This window comes from Cavia porcellus, unplaced genomic scaffold, assembly GCF_034190915.1.
Source record: "Cavia porcellus strain 051 isolate PalLab524CR breed Dunkin Hartley unplaced genomic scaffold, mCavPor4.1 scaffold_27, whole genome shotgun sequence".
NCBI classification, from domain to species: Eukaryota; Metazoa; Chordata; class Mammalia; order Rodentia; family Caviidae; genus Cavia; species Cavia porcellus.
Genome location: NW_026947510.1, coordinates 26,735,030 through 26,753,327, shown reverse-complemented (window position 1 = coordinate 26,753,327; position 18,298 = coordinate 26,735,030). Strand labels below are relative to the sequence as shown.

Here is an 18,298-nt window from a genome sequence, read left to right as displayed (position 1 = left end):
CTGCTCTGGTGGGTTTCCAGAACCATTTTTTCTTCGTTCTTGACTTTCACTTCTGGTGCTCCTTCTGATGTACTCATCTCGTTCACTTTTTAGCAAGGTCCAAGAATGGTCCTTTTAGCATGTATTTCTACTTTATTCTTTTTAGCTACAATTTTAAGTGAAAAATAATGAATTAGTTGACAAGTATTAAGAAGTGAATAACTACTTTCAGACGGCTGGACTTCTAAATCTTGAACTGAGAAGTTTTAAGAATTTTTTAAAGGCTCATTTACCAGCTTGCTCTTTTTATTCCTGTATGAAATTAAAATCAATAAATGTTATTTGAGGTGGAAATGTGCACATTATAGTTCTTGCTTCCAAGGAGGTAACAGTGTGCTTTTATCAGTAAATTACTTGTATGTACTGATGTAAAACAACAGGGTAAAGATAAGAACCTTTTAGAATGGACTTCATATTTTTTATTAGCTGATTAAGCTCTTCCCAAATATTATATTCAATTTTCTTTCACACAGAATGTGCGTAGAATTCTTCAGTAGCAGAGTTGCTTTGCATTAGTAGGGTTGGGAAAGATTGAAATGGAAATGAGGTAGTAATGAAGGAAAGTCAGAGAAGAAATCGATGTTTACTTATCTCTCAGAGGTAAAGTTCACAAATTGTGGTGAATTATGACACAAAGAACTTGGGCCAGTTAAGTACAAGTTCTTGTGTTCTAGTGAATTTACCTATAATTCCATAAATTAACCTATGAACACTTACTATTTGTGCACTTTGGAATATAGCAGTAAATTAATATGAAAGATGATTGTGAACATTGTTTAGGTCCTAATGTAAAAGGAAGTCTGAGTATCATACAACTTGATAGGTGCCAGAGTAACTATAAAAGGTAAAATGGTAATTTCTACAACAAAGTATTGTACAATATATTGTGGTTTGTAAAGCACTTTCATGTGTGTTTACTTATTTGCTCCCTTGTTCTGTACAGTGTCCTGAAGAATTAGGAAGAGCAGGTTTTATTCAGGCTATATCTGTGACAGACAGATCTGTACTGGCCAAGATCACAAAGCTAAGAGGTAGGAGATTTCAGCTTTGCAGCCAGGTCTTCTGATTGATCCAGCTTTCTTTCTATGAGTAGGATATGGTGCGTTGACCAGCCCATTGTGCTCTTAAAAGTCCTGTGTGGCTAGAATCTCAATTGTGACCATATTTGGACATAGAATCTTTGCAGACCTGGTAATTAATTAAAGATTTCAAGATGAAATAGTCCTGGATTTAAAGTATTCCCTAAATCCAATAACTGGAATTTTTATAAGAGGGAAGGAGAGAGGAAAGATAGAATGCTATGTGAAGACTGAGACAGAGAATTTGGAGTTGGTCACTACTAGCCCAGCAACACCGGTGCTTTTAAGCTGGAGATAATTTTTCCAAGTTGCGAAGTCAACACATTTTCTGTTTTAATAATTATGTAGAAAGGGGAATGTTTTAAAATTTCCTAATACCTAATCAATAATTACCTTGATATTAATTAACCTCAGTAAATGACTTCATTGTTTCCTTTGAAGGACTCCCTAGTGCTTTAACAGATTTAGTATAACAACCTATCGTAGTTACATTATTCCACTGATATAGAATTATTTTACATAAGAGATTTAGGTTCTGAATATTTTTTGAGTAGTAATGACTTCTGGAACCTCTGAAATTAGGAGATCAAATTTGTCTTTGCTGCCTTTCAGACTCTGCCTGACTTACTTTTGCTTCTCTTTCTGTAAAATTATGAAGATAACTAGATACATACTTTGTTAGAGGTAAGACTAAATTTTAGATTATACCTATAGTCACAGTAAGTAGATAAGATAAAGTTTTTAGTCAGCTTGAATATAAAAAATTATTAATAAAATAGTTAATTGTCTATTTAAAATATTTAATTTATAAGTTTACTTTAAATTATATTGCAAAATTTAGAAACTTTCCTACTCTCACATTGTAATCAATATTTTTTAAACTGTTGACATGTATTTTCTTTTTTATTTAAGAGGAAAAAGAGAAAAACACAAAACAAACCAAAGCGGCGTAAGGGTACACGCAATACAGAACTACAAAAAACAAAACAAAACAAAACAAAACAAAACAAAACAAAACAAAACAAAAAAACATAACAGTAAGAAATCACCTGCTAGTAGATTACACACTATCTTCTTGAAAATAGTTCCTCAAATCACAGTATCAAAGAACACAAGGTGGACATTCAAACAGGGAGACTGCAAACAGCTGTGTTCAGTGTTCCAAAAACATTGATAAAGTCAGCTATTTAACACCCCCAAACACACTTGCTGTTATATCCGTTAGAGCTCTTTTTCTTTTTTTTTTTCCCCTCTCTTTTTTACAACAAAATTTACACATCTTGGATTTTATTACTCCTTAGTGCTTATTACTTTCTTTGGGGGGGGGGGGAAGAATACAGTCAAATATGGCAAAACAAAGCTGTCAGTCAATACCAAGGATAGACATAGCACATGGTGTAGAACAGAGTACAAGTTTATCAACAATGGTTATCAACGTTGTCCCTTGTTTCCTTAAAAAGAATTGTCTATCTTATTAGATATTATAAAGTTGGACAAAACAGTAGAGAACAAGACCAATAAAACTTAGGCATTGTAAACATTACAGGACTTCCAAAGAAGACAATAGTCAAACCAGAATGGGTATCTTAGTGAATCTTATTGTCTTCAAAGTAGTTGCCTATGTCTTCAAACTTGATACTATCATATAGAATGGAACAGAGTCTAATCAGTCAAAACAAGATCGTGGGAGTACTACAGGACTTCAAAACAAGTTAATAGGAAATCGAAAAGAGTTACTATTTATATATCCTAATTTTTTTGAATTTTTTCTTTAATTAAGACAAACATAAGAAATGACTAAATAATTTTTTTTGAAACAATAAGGGGGAGATTGAGATAAAACAGGACATAACAATATAACAATAGAGGTCACAGCATGACTGTTTCAACAACCTAGTACTTCACCACCTTATAACCTGACTTAATAGTAGTTACCATAGTGTCTTTTTCCTTGAAATATTTGGATAAAACTTCATATACTCTAGCTTCAAATATTTTCATAGCAAGAAGCCCAGAATAAAGCCTTTCTAATTAATGAGTGAAAACTTTATAAGGCTTCAAGGCCACCTAATGGGGAATCATGATTACCACATATTTTTATATATTTGAATCATTATTTACATTAGGGAAACTATTCGGTATTCACACATGCGAGATTGATTTATTTCACTAATGAGTATGGTCTCAAGCTGCGCCCATTTATTGATAAATATCTCAATGTGATCCTTCTTTATAGCTGAATAATACTCCATTGTATAGAAATACCACAACTTTTTTATCCATTCCTCAGTTGATGGGCACTTGGGTTGTTTCCAAGATCTGGCGATTACAAATTGTGCTGCTATAAACATAGGTGCACATATATCACTGTGGTATGATGCTTTCAGTTCTTCTGGGAATATGCCTAGAAGTGGAATAGCTGGAATAAATGGGATTTCCAGTCCCAACTTTTTGAGAAATCTCCAGACAGATCTCCACAAAGGCTGTACCAGTCTACACTCCCACCAGCAGTGCAGGAGAGTTCCTTTTTCCCCACAGCCTCTCCAGCATTTGTTGTCGGTTTTCTTGATCCTGGCCATTCTTTCAGGAGTGAGATGGTATCTCAGTGTGGTTTTAATTTGCATTTCTCTAATGACCAATGATGATGAGCATTTTTTCATGTATTTATTTGCCATTTGCATTTCTTCATCTGAGAATTGCATATTCATCTCAGATGCCCATTTTTGGATTGGATCTTTGAATTTCGGAGGTCTGAGTTTCTTTAATTCTTTATATGTTTTAGACAAGAGGCCCTTGTCTGAGAGAGAGTTCACTAAAATCTTTTCCCAGTTTGTGGGTTTTCTTTTCACTATGCTGGAGATTTCTTTTGACATGCAGAAACTTTTTAATAAGAAGTGGTCCCAGTTATTGATTCTGGGAAGTATTTCCCGTGCGGTTTGAGTCCTGTTCATGAATTCTTTACCTACTCCTATGTCTCCAAGGTTTCTACCTATTTTGTCTTCCAATAGATTTAGTGTTTCTGTTTTAATATTCAGATCTTTGACCCATTTACATTTTAATTTAGTACATGGTGATAGACATGGGTCTAGCTTTAGTTTTCGGCAAATGGAGAGCCAGTTTTTCCAGCACCATTTATTAAAGAGACTGTCGTTCTTCCAGTGAACCTGCTTGGCTTCTTTATCAAAAATAAGGTGGTTGAGTGTGTTCGTAGTTGTGGTTGTATCTTCTAATCTATTCCACTGATCTTCGGCTCTGTTTTGATTCCAATACCATGTTGATTTTACTACTGTTACTTTGTAGTATAACTTCAAGTCAGGGATTGTGATGCCTCCTGCTTTGTCTTTGCTGCTTAGAATTGCCTTTGCGATTCTAGGTCTCTTCTGGTTCCAGATGAAATTTAGGAGTGATTTCTCTAGATCTATAAGGTATGTTGATGGTATTTCTATTGGGATTGCATTGAATCTGTATAACAGTTTTGGGAGAATGGCCATTTTCACAATGTTTGTTCTTCCTATCCATGAGCAAGGGATGTCTTTCCATTTTCTGAGATCATCTTCAATTTCCTTTTTCAGTGTATTATAATTTTCACTGTATAAGTCTTTCACTTCTTTCGTAAGAGTAATTCCTAAATATTTCATTTTTTTGCTTGCTAATGTGAATAGTCCAGTTTCTCTTATTTCCCTCTCTGTAATTTTGTTGTTCGTGTATAGGAATGCTATTGATTTCTGAGTATTGATTTTGTATCCAGCCACATTACTGAATTTATTTATTGTATCTAAGAGTATTTCAATGGAGTTTAGGGGGTCTTCTATGTAGAGTATCATGTCATCTGCAAACAATGATAATTTAACTTCTTCTTTTCCTATCTTTACCCCTTTTATTTCTCTTTCTTGCCTAATTGCTCTGGCTAGTACTTCCAGTACTATATTAAATAGGAGTGGTGATAAAGGACATCCTTGTCTTGTACCCGATTTTAAAGTAAAGGCTTTCAATTTTTGGCCATTTAGTATGATGCTGGCTGTTGATTTGTCATAAATGGCCTTTATTATATTGAGGTAAAGACCATTTATTCCAATTTTCTGTAAAGTTCTTATCATGAATAAGTGTTGGACCTTATCGAAGGCTTTTTCTGCATCTATAGAGATGATCATGTGATTATTATTTTTGGCTTTATTGATATGGTGGATTACATTTATTGATTTGCGTATGTTGAACCATCCTTGCATTCCTGGGATGAATCCCACTTGGTCATGGTGTATAATCTTCTTGATGATTTGCTGGATCCTATTTGCCAATATTTTATTGAGGATTTTTGCATCTGTGTTCATTAGGGAGATCGGTCTATAGTTCTCTTTTATAGTTGGGTCTTTCTCAGGTTTTGGTACTAGAGTAATATTTGCTTCCAGGAATGACTTAGGAAGGATTGCTTCCCTTTCAATTTCATTGAATAGTTTGAGGAGTGTCGGCATTAGGTCTTCTTTATATTTCTTGTAGAATTCTGCAGTGAATCCATCTGGGCCTGGGCTCTTCTTGGTGGGCAAGGACCCAATTACATTCTCAATTTCCTTAGCAGAGATTGGGTTATTCAACAGTTTTATATCCTCTTGATCTAGCTTTGGTACTTCATATGCTTCTAAGAATCTGTCTATTTCTTCTGTGTTATCAAACTTTTGAGAGTAGAGGTTTTCGAAATAGGTGTTGATGATCCTCTGTATTTCTATTGGGTCTGTAGTGATTTCTCCTTTTTCATTTCTTATTGCATGAATTTGAGCTTTTTCTTTCCTTTTTTTAATAAGGTTGGCTAGGGGCTTATCGATTTTATTTATTCTTTCAAAGAACCAACTCTTTGATTCGTTGATTCTTTGGATTGTTTTCTTAGTCTCTATTGCATTGATTTCTGCTCTGATTTTTATAATTTCCTCTCTTCTTTTGGCTTTGGGCTTGACTTGCTCTTCTTTTTCTAGCTGTTTGAGGTGTAGCATCAAGTTATTTATTTGTATTCGTTCTGTTTTCCTGATGTGGGATCTCAGTGCAATAAATTTTCCTCTCAGAACGGCTTTCATTGCATCCCACAGATTCCGGTAAGTTGTATCTGCATTTTCATTTTCTTTTAGGTATTGTTTAATTTCTTCTTTAATTTCTTCTGTGACCCACTGATTACTCAAGAGTGTGTTATTTAGTTTCCATGTGTTTGCGGAATTTTTGCAGTATCCTTTGTCATTAATTTCTAATTTCAGAGCGCTATGATCCGATAATATGCAAGGGATGATTTCAACTCTTTTGCACTTGTTTAAATATGTTCTGTGAGCTAATATATGGTCTATTTTAGAAAATGATCCATGTACTGCTGAGAAGAATGTGTATTCTGATGTTGTTGGGTGGAACATTCTGTATATGTCTATCAAACCCATTTGTTCACAGGTGTGATTCAGTTCTGTTATTTCTTTGCTCATTTTCTGTCTGGTTGATCTGTCCCTTGGTGTCAGTGGTGTATTAAGGTCTCCTGTTACAATTGTGTTACTGATAATTTGAGTTTTCATTTCTGTTAATAATTGTTTTATATAACTGGGTGCTCTGGAGTTTGGTGCATATATATTTAAGATAGTTATCTCTTCCTCTTGGAGTTTTCCCCTTACGAGTATGTAGTGACCTTCTTTGTCCTTTATGGTCATTGTTGGTTTAAAGTTCACGTTGTCTGCAAACAGAATGGCTACTCCTGCCTTTTTTTGGATTACTGCTGCATGAAGAATTGTTTTCCATCCTTTGACTTTCAGTCTGTGAGTATCTTTCTGGGTTAGATGGGTTTCCTGTAAACAGCATATGGTTGGATTTTGTTTCTTGATCCATTCTGCTAGTCTGTTTCTTTTGATTGGTGCATTGAGACCATTTACATTAATGGTTATTACTGTTAAATGCTGGTTAATTGTAGGAATGTTATCTCTCTGCTGTTGCATCTTCATCTTTCTGTTCTGTTTAATTGTTTGCTTTGCTTAGTGCTTTTTTCCTTTGTGTATCTAAACTGTCTTTCAATATTTTTTGCAGGGTTGGTTTGGTGTTCATGAAGTTCTTCAGCTGTTCTTTGTCATGGAAGTATCGTATTGCATCATCTATTTTGAATGATAGTTTTGCAGGATATATCAGTCTTGGTTGGATATCATTTTGCTTTAGGATCTGGAATACTTCACTCCATGCTCTTCTTGACTTTATCGTTTGTGCTGAGAAGTCTGCTGTGATTCTGATAGGTTTTCCTTTATAAGTGATTTGTCTTTTCTCTCTGACAGCTTTTAATAATCTATTCTTGTGTTGGATTTCTGGGATGGTGACTATTATATGTCTGGGTGTAGTTTTATTTTGGTTATGACTGTTTGGAGTTCTATATGCTTCACTGATCCTGATGTCAGTTTCTGATCTCATGCTTGGGAAATTTTCAGCTATTAGTTCTCTAAATATCCTCCTGACATCCTTCATGTTGTTTCCCTCTCTTTCATTAATCCCTATCATTCTTATGTTATTCTTCTTTGCATCGTCTTGCAGTTGTTGAATTGTTGTTTCCTGGTTCCTTGTTATTTTCAAAAGATCTTTCCTTTCCTGTTCACTAGCTGCAATCCTGTCTTCAAGGTCTGAAATTCTATCTTCACTTTTCATTAAGGCGGTTTTTACAACTTTCAGTGGAGTTTTTTATTTCCTGTATATCTCTGTGCATGTGCATTATGTATTCTGTTTGTTTCTTATATTGCTCGTCTAGGGATTCTATCTTTTTGTTTAGTTCCTCCAATTTTTTATCTGCGTTTTCTTTAGATATATTTAGAATCTCTTTCATTTCTTTTATCATTTCTTCTTTTATCTGGGAGATTATTTCGAGTTTGAATTTCTTTAAAACTTCCTGGAGTTGCTTGTCAATTTCAGTGGCTATTGTGTCCGATATATGAGGTGGATGGGATATATTTTCTTCTATATACATCGCTCCTAGGGTTTCTTGAGATGGGCTGGAGGTTTGAGGTTGTAATTTGGTCTTTCGTTTTGTCATTTTCCTATATTTCTGTGTTTCAAGTGTTATTTGAAAGCTTCCTCAGGATCTGTTGAAAATCCCCTTCTATGTTTGGAGCTACTGAGACTCTGGCGCCGCGCTACCCCAAGCCTTTAGGCCTACAGAACTAGTGGTCCTCCTCTGCCTGCTCAGAACTCCGCAGTTCCAGATAAGCTGGGCCTCAGGGACACTGTGCGCCCACCTGCCCCTTGGAAGCTTCACAGTTCTTCAATCGCAGCCGGGTTAGGGTACTCACCACAGGCCGCAGTGCTTCAGGAACCTGTGGACCCTCCCTGGTTGCAGAGATATCCACAGTCCTCCAGACACATGGAGAGGCCGATGCAGGCACCCCAAATCTGCCCAGCTCCTCCTCTGCAGACCAATGGCCAGGCGCGGCAGCTAAACAGGCTGGGCTAGGCTGGTAGTGTGGGCCAGCCCACCTATGGGGAGCTCAGCAGGTCTCCAAGTGAAGCCGGAATGGGGAGGCTGATGTGGAAGCCTCAAACCCACCTCTCCCCTTCACTGCACCTGGAAGCCTGAGGGAACTCCAGCAGTCTGGGCGCAGATATCCAGAGTCCTCCAGACATGCAGAGAGGCCGGTGAGGGCACCCCAGATCTGCCCAGCTCCTCCTCTGCAGACCTATGGCCAGGCGCGGCAGCTAAACAGGCTGGGCTAGGCTGGTAGTGTGGGCCAGCCCACCTATGGGGAGCTCAGCAGGTCTCCAAATGAAGCCGGGAATGGGGAGGCTGATGTGGAAGCCTCAAACCCACCTCTCTCCTTCACTGCACCTGGAAGCCTGAGGGAACTCCAGCAGTCTGGGCGCAGATATCCAGAGTCCTCCAGACACGCAGAGAGGCCAGTGAGGGCACCCCAGATCTGCCCAGCTCCTCCTCTGCAGACCTCGACATGAATTTTCAATAACCAGAACATTTTTGAGACAAAATAGTTTCTCACAGCATATTATCTTCATTTTGTAATCTGTTATTTTAAGTCTAGCATTTTAATAACCCAAGCATTATATTATCACTGAAATTACATCCCATGTGATAGGTAGCCTGCCCTGCATTTTCTTAAGGGCAAATATTAATAATTTCCATGTCATAACCATTTTATGGTTTCCATGTCTTAACACCTTACCACCAGGAATATTGCTACATCTTTATTTACATTTTTCTTCCTTTTTCTTTTCTTTAAATTATGTCTGTCAGTTGATTTCAGTAATCATTTGAATGTAGCATTGCCTTAACCAGTTTAAATCCTATTTTCTTTAATCCAAACATTATTTTCCTTTTTACAATAAAGTAGTACTTGAGAGAACACTTTATAATAAGGGAACTTTAGGAAAAATGATTTTCATTCATGAATAATGGTTTTTAGAAAGAAAAGACATTCTTTTTATATGTTTGGCCATATGCAGGATAAACTTACTATCCACACTTAATGTTGAAGTTATTGATAACCAATGGCATATTTTTACAGCATAGCACTTATAAGCTTTAGTTTTATTAGTGTTGCAGTGTAGATTTTTGAGGAGAGGATTGATGTTTGTGGTAGACTTTTTTTTCACATTTACTGGACTATGCAAATGATGTTGGTGATGTTTTGCTATTGACTGGAGGTCAGAAAAAGAGATGTAGATTTCATTGAAGGAACAACTAGTAGAATTAAACAGGATATAGAAAAAGGAATAAAGGACCAAGAACAAGAGAAGAACCATGAGGCAGGTTGTGTGAGGAGTGCCAGGTAATGGAAGGGAACACTAAAATTGCAGGAAATAACCAGGGTTCCATGTTACAGAATCCAAAATTTCTATGAGAATATTTAGAAAAAATTACTGTCTTTATATATCGTGCATGTCATATATGAGCTTGAAAAGGTAGTGTATTTTTCTAGGTTATTTATAGTTATTGTAGTTATCAAATATAAAGTGCTAATCTGTACATTTATATAATCTCTTTTTCTCCAGGTAGATGAAATAAGATGGTACATGAAATGACTGTCTGTAAATACTGATATTGTTTCTTATGTCTGTTGTTCTGAGTCCTTTTTGGGCCTCTGTTTCCCTTGATAAAACTTTAAAATGTTATAAAATTTTATTTTTGTTTTCAGAAAAGGTATCTTTGATGAATACAGCCAGATAACCAGTCTTGTTACAGAGGAAATAGTAAATGTTCATCAAGAAATTCAAATGTCAGGGGCTGGGGATTTAGCTCAGCGGCATAAGTGCCTGCCTTGAAAGCAGGCAGTCGTGAGTTCGATCCCTGGTACCGATAAAAATGAAAAAAGCCAAAAAAAAAAAAAAGAAATTCAAATGTGAGTCGAACAGATAGATCCTAGCACAGAGTACAATAATTTCATAGACGTTCATCAGTATGATATTTTCATTTCTCTTTAAATAATTATGAAAATATTGTATTTTAAAAATTATCAAAATTAAAATAAGAAATATTTAAAAAATAGTTTATTGTAGATTAAATTGTCTCCTTTAACTTTTCAAAAATCCTGTTAATTTATATAATTATTCTTAAAATTTTTTACTTACCATATTACTGAGTTACAAGTTACTTCCCTATCTCTTCTTTTATACTTAGTAGAATTGAGACAAGTTAATATCTATATTTTATAAATGAGGAGACTTAAGATAGAAGTTGCATAATTAGATCTTCAGTGACTAGAATTTACTTCATACTATTTGTATCTACTTTGTTATATAATTTTGAATAAGAATAAATACTCTGTATTCAGTGTGTACTAATATGTGTATATGTTATGATAACTTACTAATATTGACCAGAATTATTTGACGTACTTCACTAGAACAACAGCTGCTAAAGAACAAGAAATTGTATTTGATACTTCCTTATTAGAAGAAAATGAAAACCTTCAGGCAAATGAGATCATGTGGAATAATTTAACAGCAGAAAGTTTACAAATAATGTAAGTATTGAGAAAATTTATAGTTTAAAATATGAATTATTGTTTTATAGTTGTATTTCATCACATTTAAAGTCTCCAAATTTTTTTAAATAATGAAAAGTAAGTTAAATTTGAATAATATTATATTTTGAGAAATGTTACTTTTGCTCAGCATCATCACTAATTTTGGTAATTATGAAAACCATTGTTTTGTGTGAAGTTACATTAATTTACCCAGTATCTTATATTGTAATAATGATTTATTTTTTCAGTTACATGTTTTATTCCATTTTATTGTCAGTACTAATTGGTAGGTCCATTTTGGGATCGCACAAAAATGTGTTTATCAGTGAACATATGTGCTTATCTTTGTATCAGAAGAATAGCTAGAAATATTTATTTACTCATGTCTTTTCAATATTAAGTTAAATTCATTATTTTATTTGTTTAAATTTTACCTCAAATAAGTCAGCCCGGATTCCTTACATAATGTAATTATACAGTCTGCTAATATTCAGTAACATTGTAGAGATACAGATATTTGTGAACGTAGTATTTTGGGATTAGTTCTTGGAAAGGGATTTTACATTTTCAAAGCTGGACATATAACATTAAAGGAACAATTGCCTTTTCATAAATCATCTTTCAAAATGAAGGTTGGACAATTAGGGACAACTGCTTCCAAAGGAGGTGTGGGAAAACCCTGCATTCCGCAATGTTTTCTACTGGGATTCTTGAAGTTGTTCCCTTAGTTTTTGATATCCTTCTGCACGGGGGTCTCTTGATTATTTATTGACTTTGACATTTACAGCAATAGGTATCTCTAAGCTAGTAATTCTCACCAGTGCTGATTTTGTCTTTCAAGGTATATTTGACAATGCCTGGAAACATGAGCTTGCGCTAAGTATCTGTAGTATATAGGACTGCCTCTCACAAGAAAGAATGATCTGGCACCAACATCACTAGCGCTGAGATTGAGAAACCCTTTTGTAAATAGTAGAATGGGAACCAGGGCGTAGGATGATTGGTGGAATTTCTCAGTTTCTATGCAGTGAATCAATTTGTATCTTAATTCATTGGCTGGATGGTAAAGAAACATAGCCTAAATTACCCCTGATTTTTTTTTTTTTGTTATCTCTGGGTTGCTCACAAATAACTTGCTTATTCATCAAAATCTCTAGTACATAGTTAAGGTTATATGGGTTAATGTCTTCATAAGGTTTATATTGATACTGACTATTTTCATAAATACCAAAATGAATGAACATGTAGACACTGGAGTAAAATATGGTAAAAGTAAAAATAGCCATCTATTACAGGCTTATGTACAAGCAGAGATTTTATAATCAAAGAAGAATTTGTTTTTTTGTATTTTAAGGTAGAATGGGAATAGAATTAGACTCATTAATCATTATTTTTAAGTTATGATGAGATGTGATGTGTGACTCACTCTTGGCCCATACAGATTTTTTCAAGTCATATTTTTGGTCAGTCCATCAAGAAAGGACCTTGTGCTTCCAGGCAGGTGCTTATGCCACTGAGCTAAGTCCCTGGTCCTTTTTATATATTTTTGATGTTAGTCCTATGTCTGTGGACTAGCTAAAATTTTTTTTTCCATTCTACCTCCTCATTCTGTTGTTTGTATCCTTTGTTGTGCCAAAACTTTTTAATTTGATATAGTCCCATGTTGATTCCAGTGTTACTTCTTGGGTCATTGGGGTTCTGTTCAGAAAGTCCTTGACTTATATGCCTTTGTCTTCGAGTTGTACTTTTTTTTTTAATCTTTCAGCTGATTGTTTTTGTTTTAATATTTAGATCTTTGATCTCCTTTATTTTAATTTAACATGTGGTGAGATGTATAGGTCTACACTTAATCTTCTGCATGTGGATATCTAGTTTTCCCAGCACTGTTCATTAAAGAGGCTGGATGTTGGCAGCAATGCCAGAGCTCTAACATCACTAAACTGTATGCCTTCTTCTTCTACTGATTACTGCCACTGGTGCTGGCCTCCCACAGTGAAAAGGCTGTCTTTCACCCAGTGACTATAGAAGGGTGTGACTTCAGTCCTGAGGGAAGGTCTCCTGGGTGTTGTCTTCTTCAGTCAGGTTGGTCTGTTGGTCTCCTTGGCAAAGGCTCTGTTGTCCTTTGCCATAGAGAACCCAGGAACAGAGGCAGGTCTTCCTGGCATCAGTGCAGGGCTGGCAGTGGTGCACAAGGTGTGTACTTTTCAGTTTCTTGTTGGTCCAGCATGGGGCTCAGGTGGCTGTCTCATTTTTTGCTATTTAAAATTAGACTATGTGAAATTTAGAATAGAATAGAAATAGGATCTCTTAATTGAAGCATAGTAGCTCTCTATATGAAAAAGTGATTCTCCGGCATCTTGCAGATAATGAGTCAGTAACCTGTTTATAGTCTGTGCACCAAGTCCATCTTGGTACCTATTTTAGTATAGCCCATGAACTAAGAATGCTGTTTATATTTTTAAATGGCTGAAAAAAAACAAAGGAAGGAATATACACGATGACACATGAAAGTTATATGAAATTTGAATATAAGAGTACATAAATAAAATTTTATTGGCATATAACCATATTCAATCATTTATCTGTGATCTATGGGTGATTTCTTGTTACATAGCAGTCAAGCAGTTATAGCATGACAGCAAACGTATGTTGCATGTTAATCATTTCATACTGCTGATTGACACAATACAAATCACAGTCACACCTGAGTAATTTAACATGATTTTGATTGCCACACATATTGGTGACTGCAACACTGCATTTATTTTTTATCATCAGTTCATGCCTTCTCTTAAAATAAGAAGTGAAAATGGATTTTGAACACTTCATTTTAGATGCAGAAGAGTGTGGATTATTTTGTTGTGAATTAAACACAAAAGCGTTGTGTTTATTATGCAGCAATGTTATGTCTACTGATATACTCAAATAACATTATATAGCTGGTTGTGGTGGCACGCACCTATAGTCCCAGTCCTCTGGGAAGCTGAGGCAGATTGACTGCAAGTTCAAGACCTTACTGCACAACTTAGAGACTTAGAACTTGTCTCAAAATGAAAAAGGACTAGGAACGTTGGTCAGTGTGAAGGCCCTAGGTTCACACTCTAGTACCGAAAAACAAATCGTATTCCCTTGGGTTAGACTGGTATTGCTATTTGGTCTTATCAGTTAGTGTGAAGAGACATTTCAAAGGTGACATACATAAAATCTCATTGTAAGTCTGCATTAACAGGTGAGCATTTAGAGTTGTTTTTGATGATAAGCACTAACTTTTAACTTCAAAGAGAAGAATTATCCTTAAAAGATTTCCCTATTTCTTATTCATAGGTGAATATTACAATAAATATTCCCATACATTTTGAAATTGCTAATAAAATATTTGTGAATATTTTTTAATATTAGTACTTATATAATATCCTTGATTTTACTTTTTTTCCCAATTAGATATTAGTGGTACATTTTAAATGCACATAATGATCACTTCCATCATACTTTGTACCCACCTGTACACGATATAACTTATTTCTTTTATTTTTCCTATTCCCCTACTCTTACATGAACCCCTCCCCCACTACCTATTTACAAAAACTGTGTTTTCTGGGCCAGGGATTTAGCTCAGCAGCATAAATGCCTGTCTGGCAAGCACCAGATTGTGAGTTCAATTCCTGGTTACCCGTCCCCCAAAAGAAAAAAAAGCTTTGTTTCCATTTTCTTCCTTTTCCATTTTTTTCTTTTCTTCCTCCCCTTCTTTGGTTCCCTTCTGCATTTAAACATTATTTTCCTGTTTCACAATATGTATTATGCATTTTGGCCCTTATTTATATTTTTGGTTTCTCACAACAGAGAAACAGTGCAGTATTTGAATGTGTGTTCAGTTTATTTCATTTAAGAGTATGATCTCAAGGTATATCCATTTACCTAGATATGCCTTGAGCTTATCATTCTTTATGGCAGAGTAGGACTCCATTGTACCAAAAACCCACATCTTTATCCATTCATCAGTTGATGGGCATTAGGGATGTTTACAAGATTTGGCTGTTATAAACTGTGACTCTGTAAATATGGGTGTGCATATATTGCTGTGATATTATGCTTTTAATTCTTTTGGGAAGATCCTGGAAGGGGAAAAGTTATGTCAAATGGAATCACTAGTCCTAGTTGTTTGAGGAATATCCACACTGATTTCCGCAGTGGTTTTATGAGTGTATATTCCCACCAACAGTAGAGAAGAGTTCGTTTTTCCCCACATCCCCACCAGAATTTTTTATTGGTTTGTTTCTTGATAATAACGATTCTTTCTGGGGTGAGATGGAATCTCAGTGTTGCTTTAATTTGCATCTCTTGAATGGCCAATGATGTTGAACATTTTTTCATATATTTATTTGCTGCTTGTACTTCTTCATATGAGAAGTGTGTGTTTATCTTATAAGCCTATTTTTGGATTGAGTGTTTAAATTTGGGGAAGAGTTGATATGATTTTTTTAGTGTGTGTGTTCTTTATATATTTTAGATAGTAGCCCTTTGTCCAAGGAATAGTTGCAAAAGATTTTTTTCGTACACTGTGGATTGTCTTTTCACCCTGTGGTGATTTCTTATGCCATACAAAGCAGTTTAATAAGATGAGATCTCAGTTGTTGATTCTTTGTGATATTTCCTATGCAATTGGGGTTTTGTTCATAAAAATCTTTGCTTATGGTGATGTCTTCAAGAGTTCTACCTATTCTTACAGGAGATTTAATGTTCCTGTTTTAATGTGTGCATCTTTGATCCATTTTGATTTTAATTTAGCACATAATGGAAGATAGGGGTTTAATTTTAATTTAACATGTGGAAAGCCAGTTTTCCTAGCACTGTTTATTAAAGAGGTTTTCTTCCAGTTAATGTGTTTGACACCTTTGACAAAGATAAGGTTGCTGAGTATGACTAAAATTATTTTTGCATCTTTTAATCTGTTCATTGATCTTCATTTTTTTATAAAGCCAGTACCATGCTGATTTTTATCACAGTAGTTTTCCAGTATAGCTTCAAGTCTAAGATTATGATACCTTTACTGCCCAGAATTTCCTTTGCTATTCTAGGTCTCTTTTGGTTCCAAATAAATTTTAGGATTGTTTTTTCTAATTCTGTGAGATATGCTATTGGAATTTTGATCAGGATTGTGTTAAATCTGTATAACACTTTTAGAGTTTGGCCATTTTCAGAATATTGATTCTTCCTACCTAAGAGTAAGGGATGTCTTTGCATTTTCTGATACCTTCTTTCATCATCTTTTCCAAAGTATTGTTTTCTATGTAGCAGTCTTTTACTTCCTTCCTTAGACTGATTTCTAGGTATTTCATTTTTGGGGGTTGCTATTGTGAAAGATACTGTTTCCCTAATTTTACTCTCAGAGAGTTTGTTATTTGTATACAGGAAAGGTATTGATTCTGAGTGTTAACTTTGTTATTCTAATGAATTTGGTTATTAAATCTTTAAGTCTTTTGGTGAATTTTTGGGGTCTTCTATGTATCGTATCATCTGTGAATAATGGTAATTTAACTTCTTTCTTTCCTATCATTATATCTTGTATTTCATCCTCTTGTCTAATTGCTTTGGCTAATGTTTCCAGAACTATGTTGAATAAGAGTGGTAACAGTGGACATCCTTGTCTTGTTCCTCATTTTACAGCAGAAGCTTTTTAGTATGACAGTATATTGTTTGGTGTCTTGTCAAGCTGTGTGCAGCAAATACATCTGAAATGAATGAATAGAAAGAATTGGGAAAATGTAAAAATCAGAATGAAGATCATGTTAGAGGGGCAGTTTGAGGAATATAGAGAAGCTAGAAGAATCTGATGGGTTTGTTTATTTGGAGTGGATTAGATTGGATATTTGAAGGTGAATATATCTATTAGAAACTTGTATGTTTACTTGATTAGGAACTACCTTCTGTTTAATCTTGAGAAAAGCCCATAAAGATTTGTATTGTATAGAAAGTCATTCATTGACTACTAGACTGCTGCAATTACAAGGAAGAGATGGTGGATGTAGTTTATTTCTAATTTATTTTATGGAAAAAAATCAGAAAAGTTATTTCAGGTACCTATGACTGAGTCTACTTTTCCTTTTTTTAAAAATTAACCAAACTGATAACTTCATATAAGCAATAACTGTTAAAATAATTTTTTGAGAAGTCATTTATAAATTTTAGGGAATTGTGTCTAATAGTGCTATATATTTTAGATAATAATAGCTGATAGTTTGGAGATTAAATAAAAGTGTTATATTCACTATGAAAATACATTATTATCCATAATAGTTATTTTACACTTTTGTATCTTTAAATATAATTAATTTTTTTTTTTTTTTAGTACCAGGCATTGAACTCATGACCTTGTACTTGCCAGACAGGTGCTTATGCCAATAAGCTAAATCCCCAGCCCTTAGATATAATAAATTTTAAAAAAAAATTATCCAACTGAACTAGGGATGCAATTTAATGGCACAGTGATCCTGTGTTTAATACCTGATACAGCATAAAGCTTATCACTGGAATGAGTCGTTTCATACACAGTGAGTGATATTTAGTGAGAGAGGGCTTTGTTTACATTCATCATATGCATAGGGTTTCTCTCCACTGTGGATGTTTGGATGCTGTGTTAGTATGTCTGGCTAAAAGCTGCTCCACATTGATTGCATTTAAAGGGTTTCATTCCAAAATGAATTTAATCACAGTCAATAAGACTGACTTACTGCTAAAATTTTCACATACTAATGTATGAAGGACTTCTCTCCCATGTGACTTCTCTGGTGTCTTATAAGGTTTGACTTCTGAATGATGAGCTTTCTTAAAATTCTTGCACTCACAAAGGTTCTCTCCAGTATGAATTTTCTGATGGATAAGGAAATTTTCTTTCTGAATAAATGATTTTCCATAACTATTACATTCAAAAAGCTTTTCTCCAGTGTGGGCATTCAGTGTTTAATGAGATCAGTGAGATTAATGTCTTTGACTAAAGGCTTTCCCACACTTATTACATTCAAAAGATTTTACTCTAGTTTGAAAATGCTCATGCTTGGTGAGACTGGATTTGTGGCTGAAGATTTTCCTACACACTTTACAGGCAAAGAGGTTTTTCATACTGCACTTTCTCTGCCGATTGAGGTATGACATCAGAATGGAAGCTTTCCTAAATTCACAAAGTTTACCTTTAGTGTGATTTTTTTTAATGAATGA

The 18,298-nt window shown here is 34.8% G+C and overlaps 1 protein-coding gene across 27 annotated transcripts in view; it reads left to right on the top strand.

The window, feature by feature from the left end:
* LOC100723598 (tyrosine-protein kinase Fer) overlaps positions 1 to 18,298 on the top strand; it is a 449,398-nt gene that overhangs the window by 69,442 nt on the left and 361,658 nt on the right. For 22 of the 27 annotated variants that reach the window (XR_010043814.1, XR_010043815.1, XR_010043819.1 and 19 more), the window contains one exon: positions 10,964 to 11,083. Coding sequence is in view for 17 of the 27 variants with exons in the window: in XM_063238109.1 (XP_063094179.1) it covers positions 10,964 to 11,083 (120 nt within the window). In the remaining 10 variants the exon portion in view is untranslated. The other 5 variants (XR_010043823.1, XM_063238114.1, XM_063238122.1 and 2 more) reach the window with 4 other exon arrangements.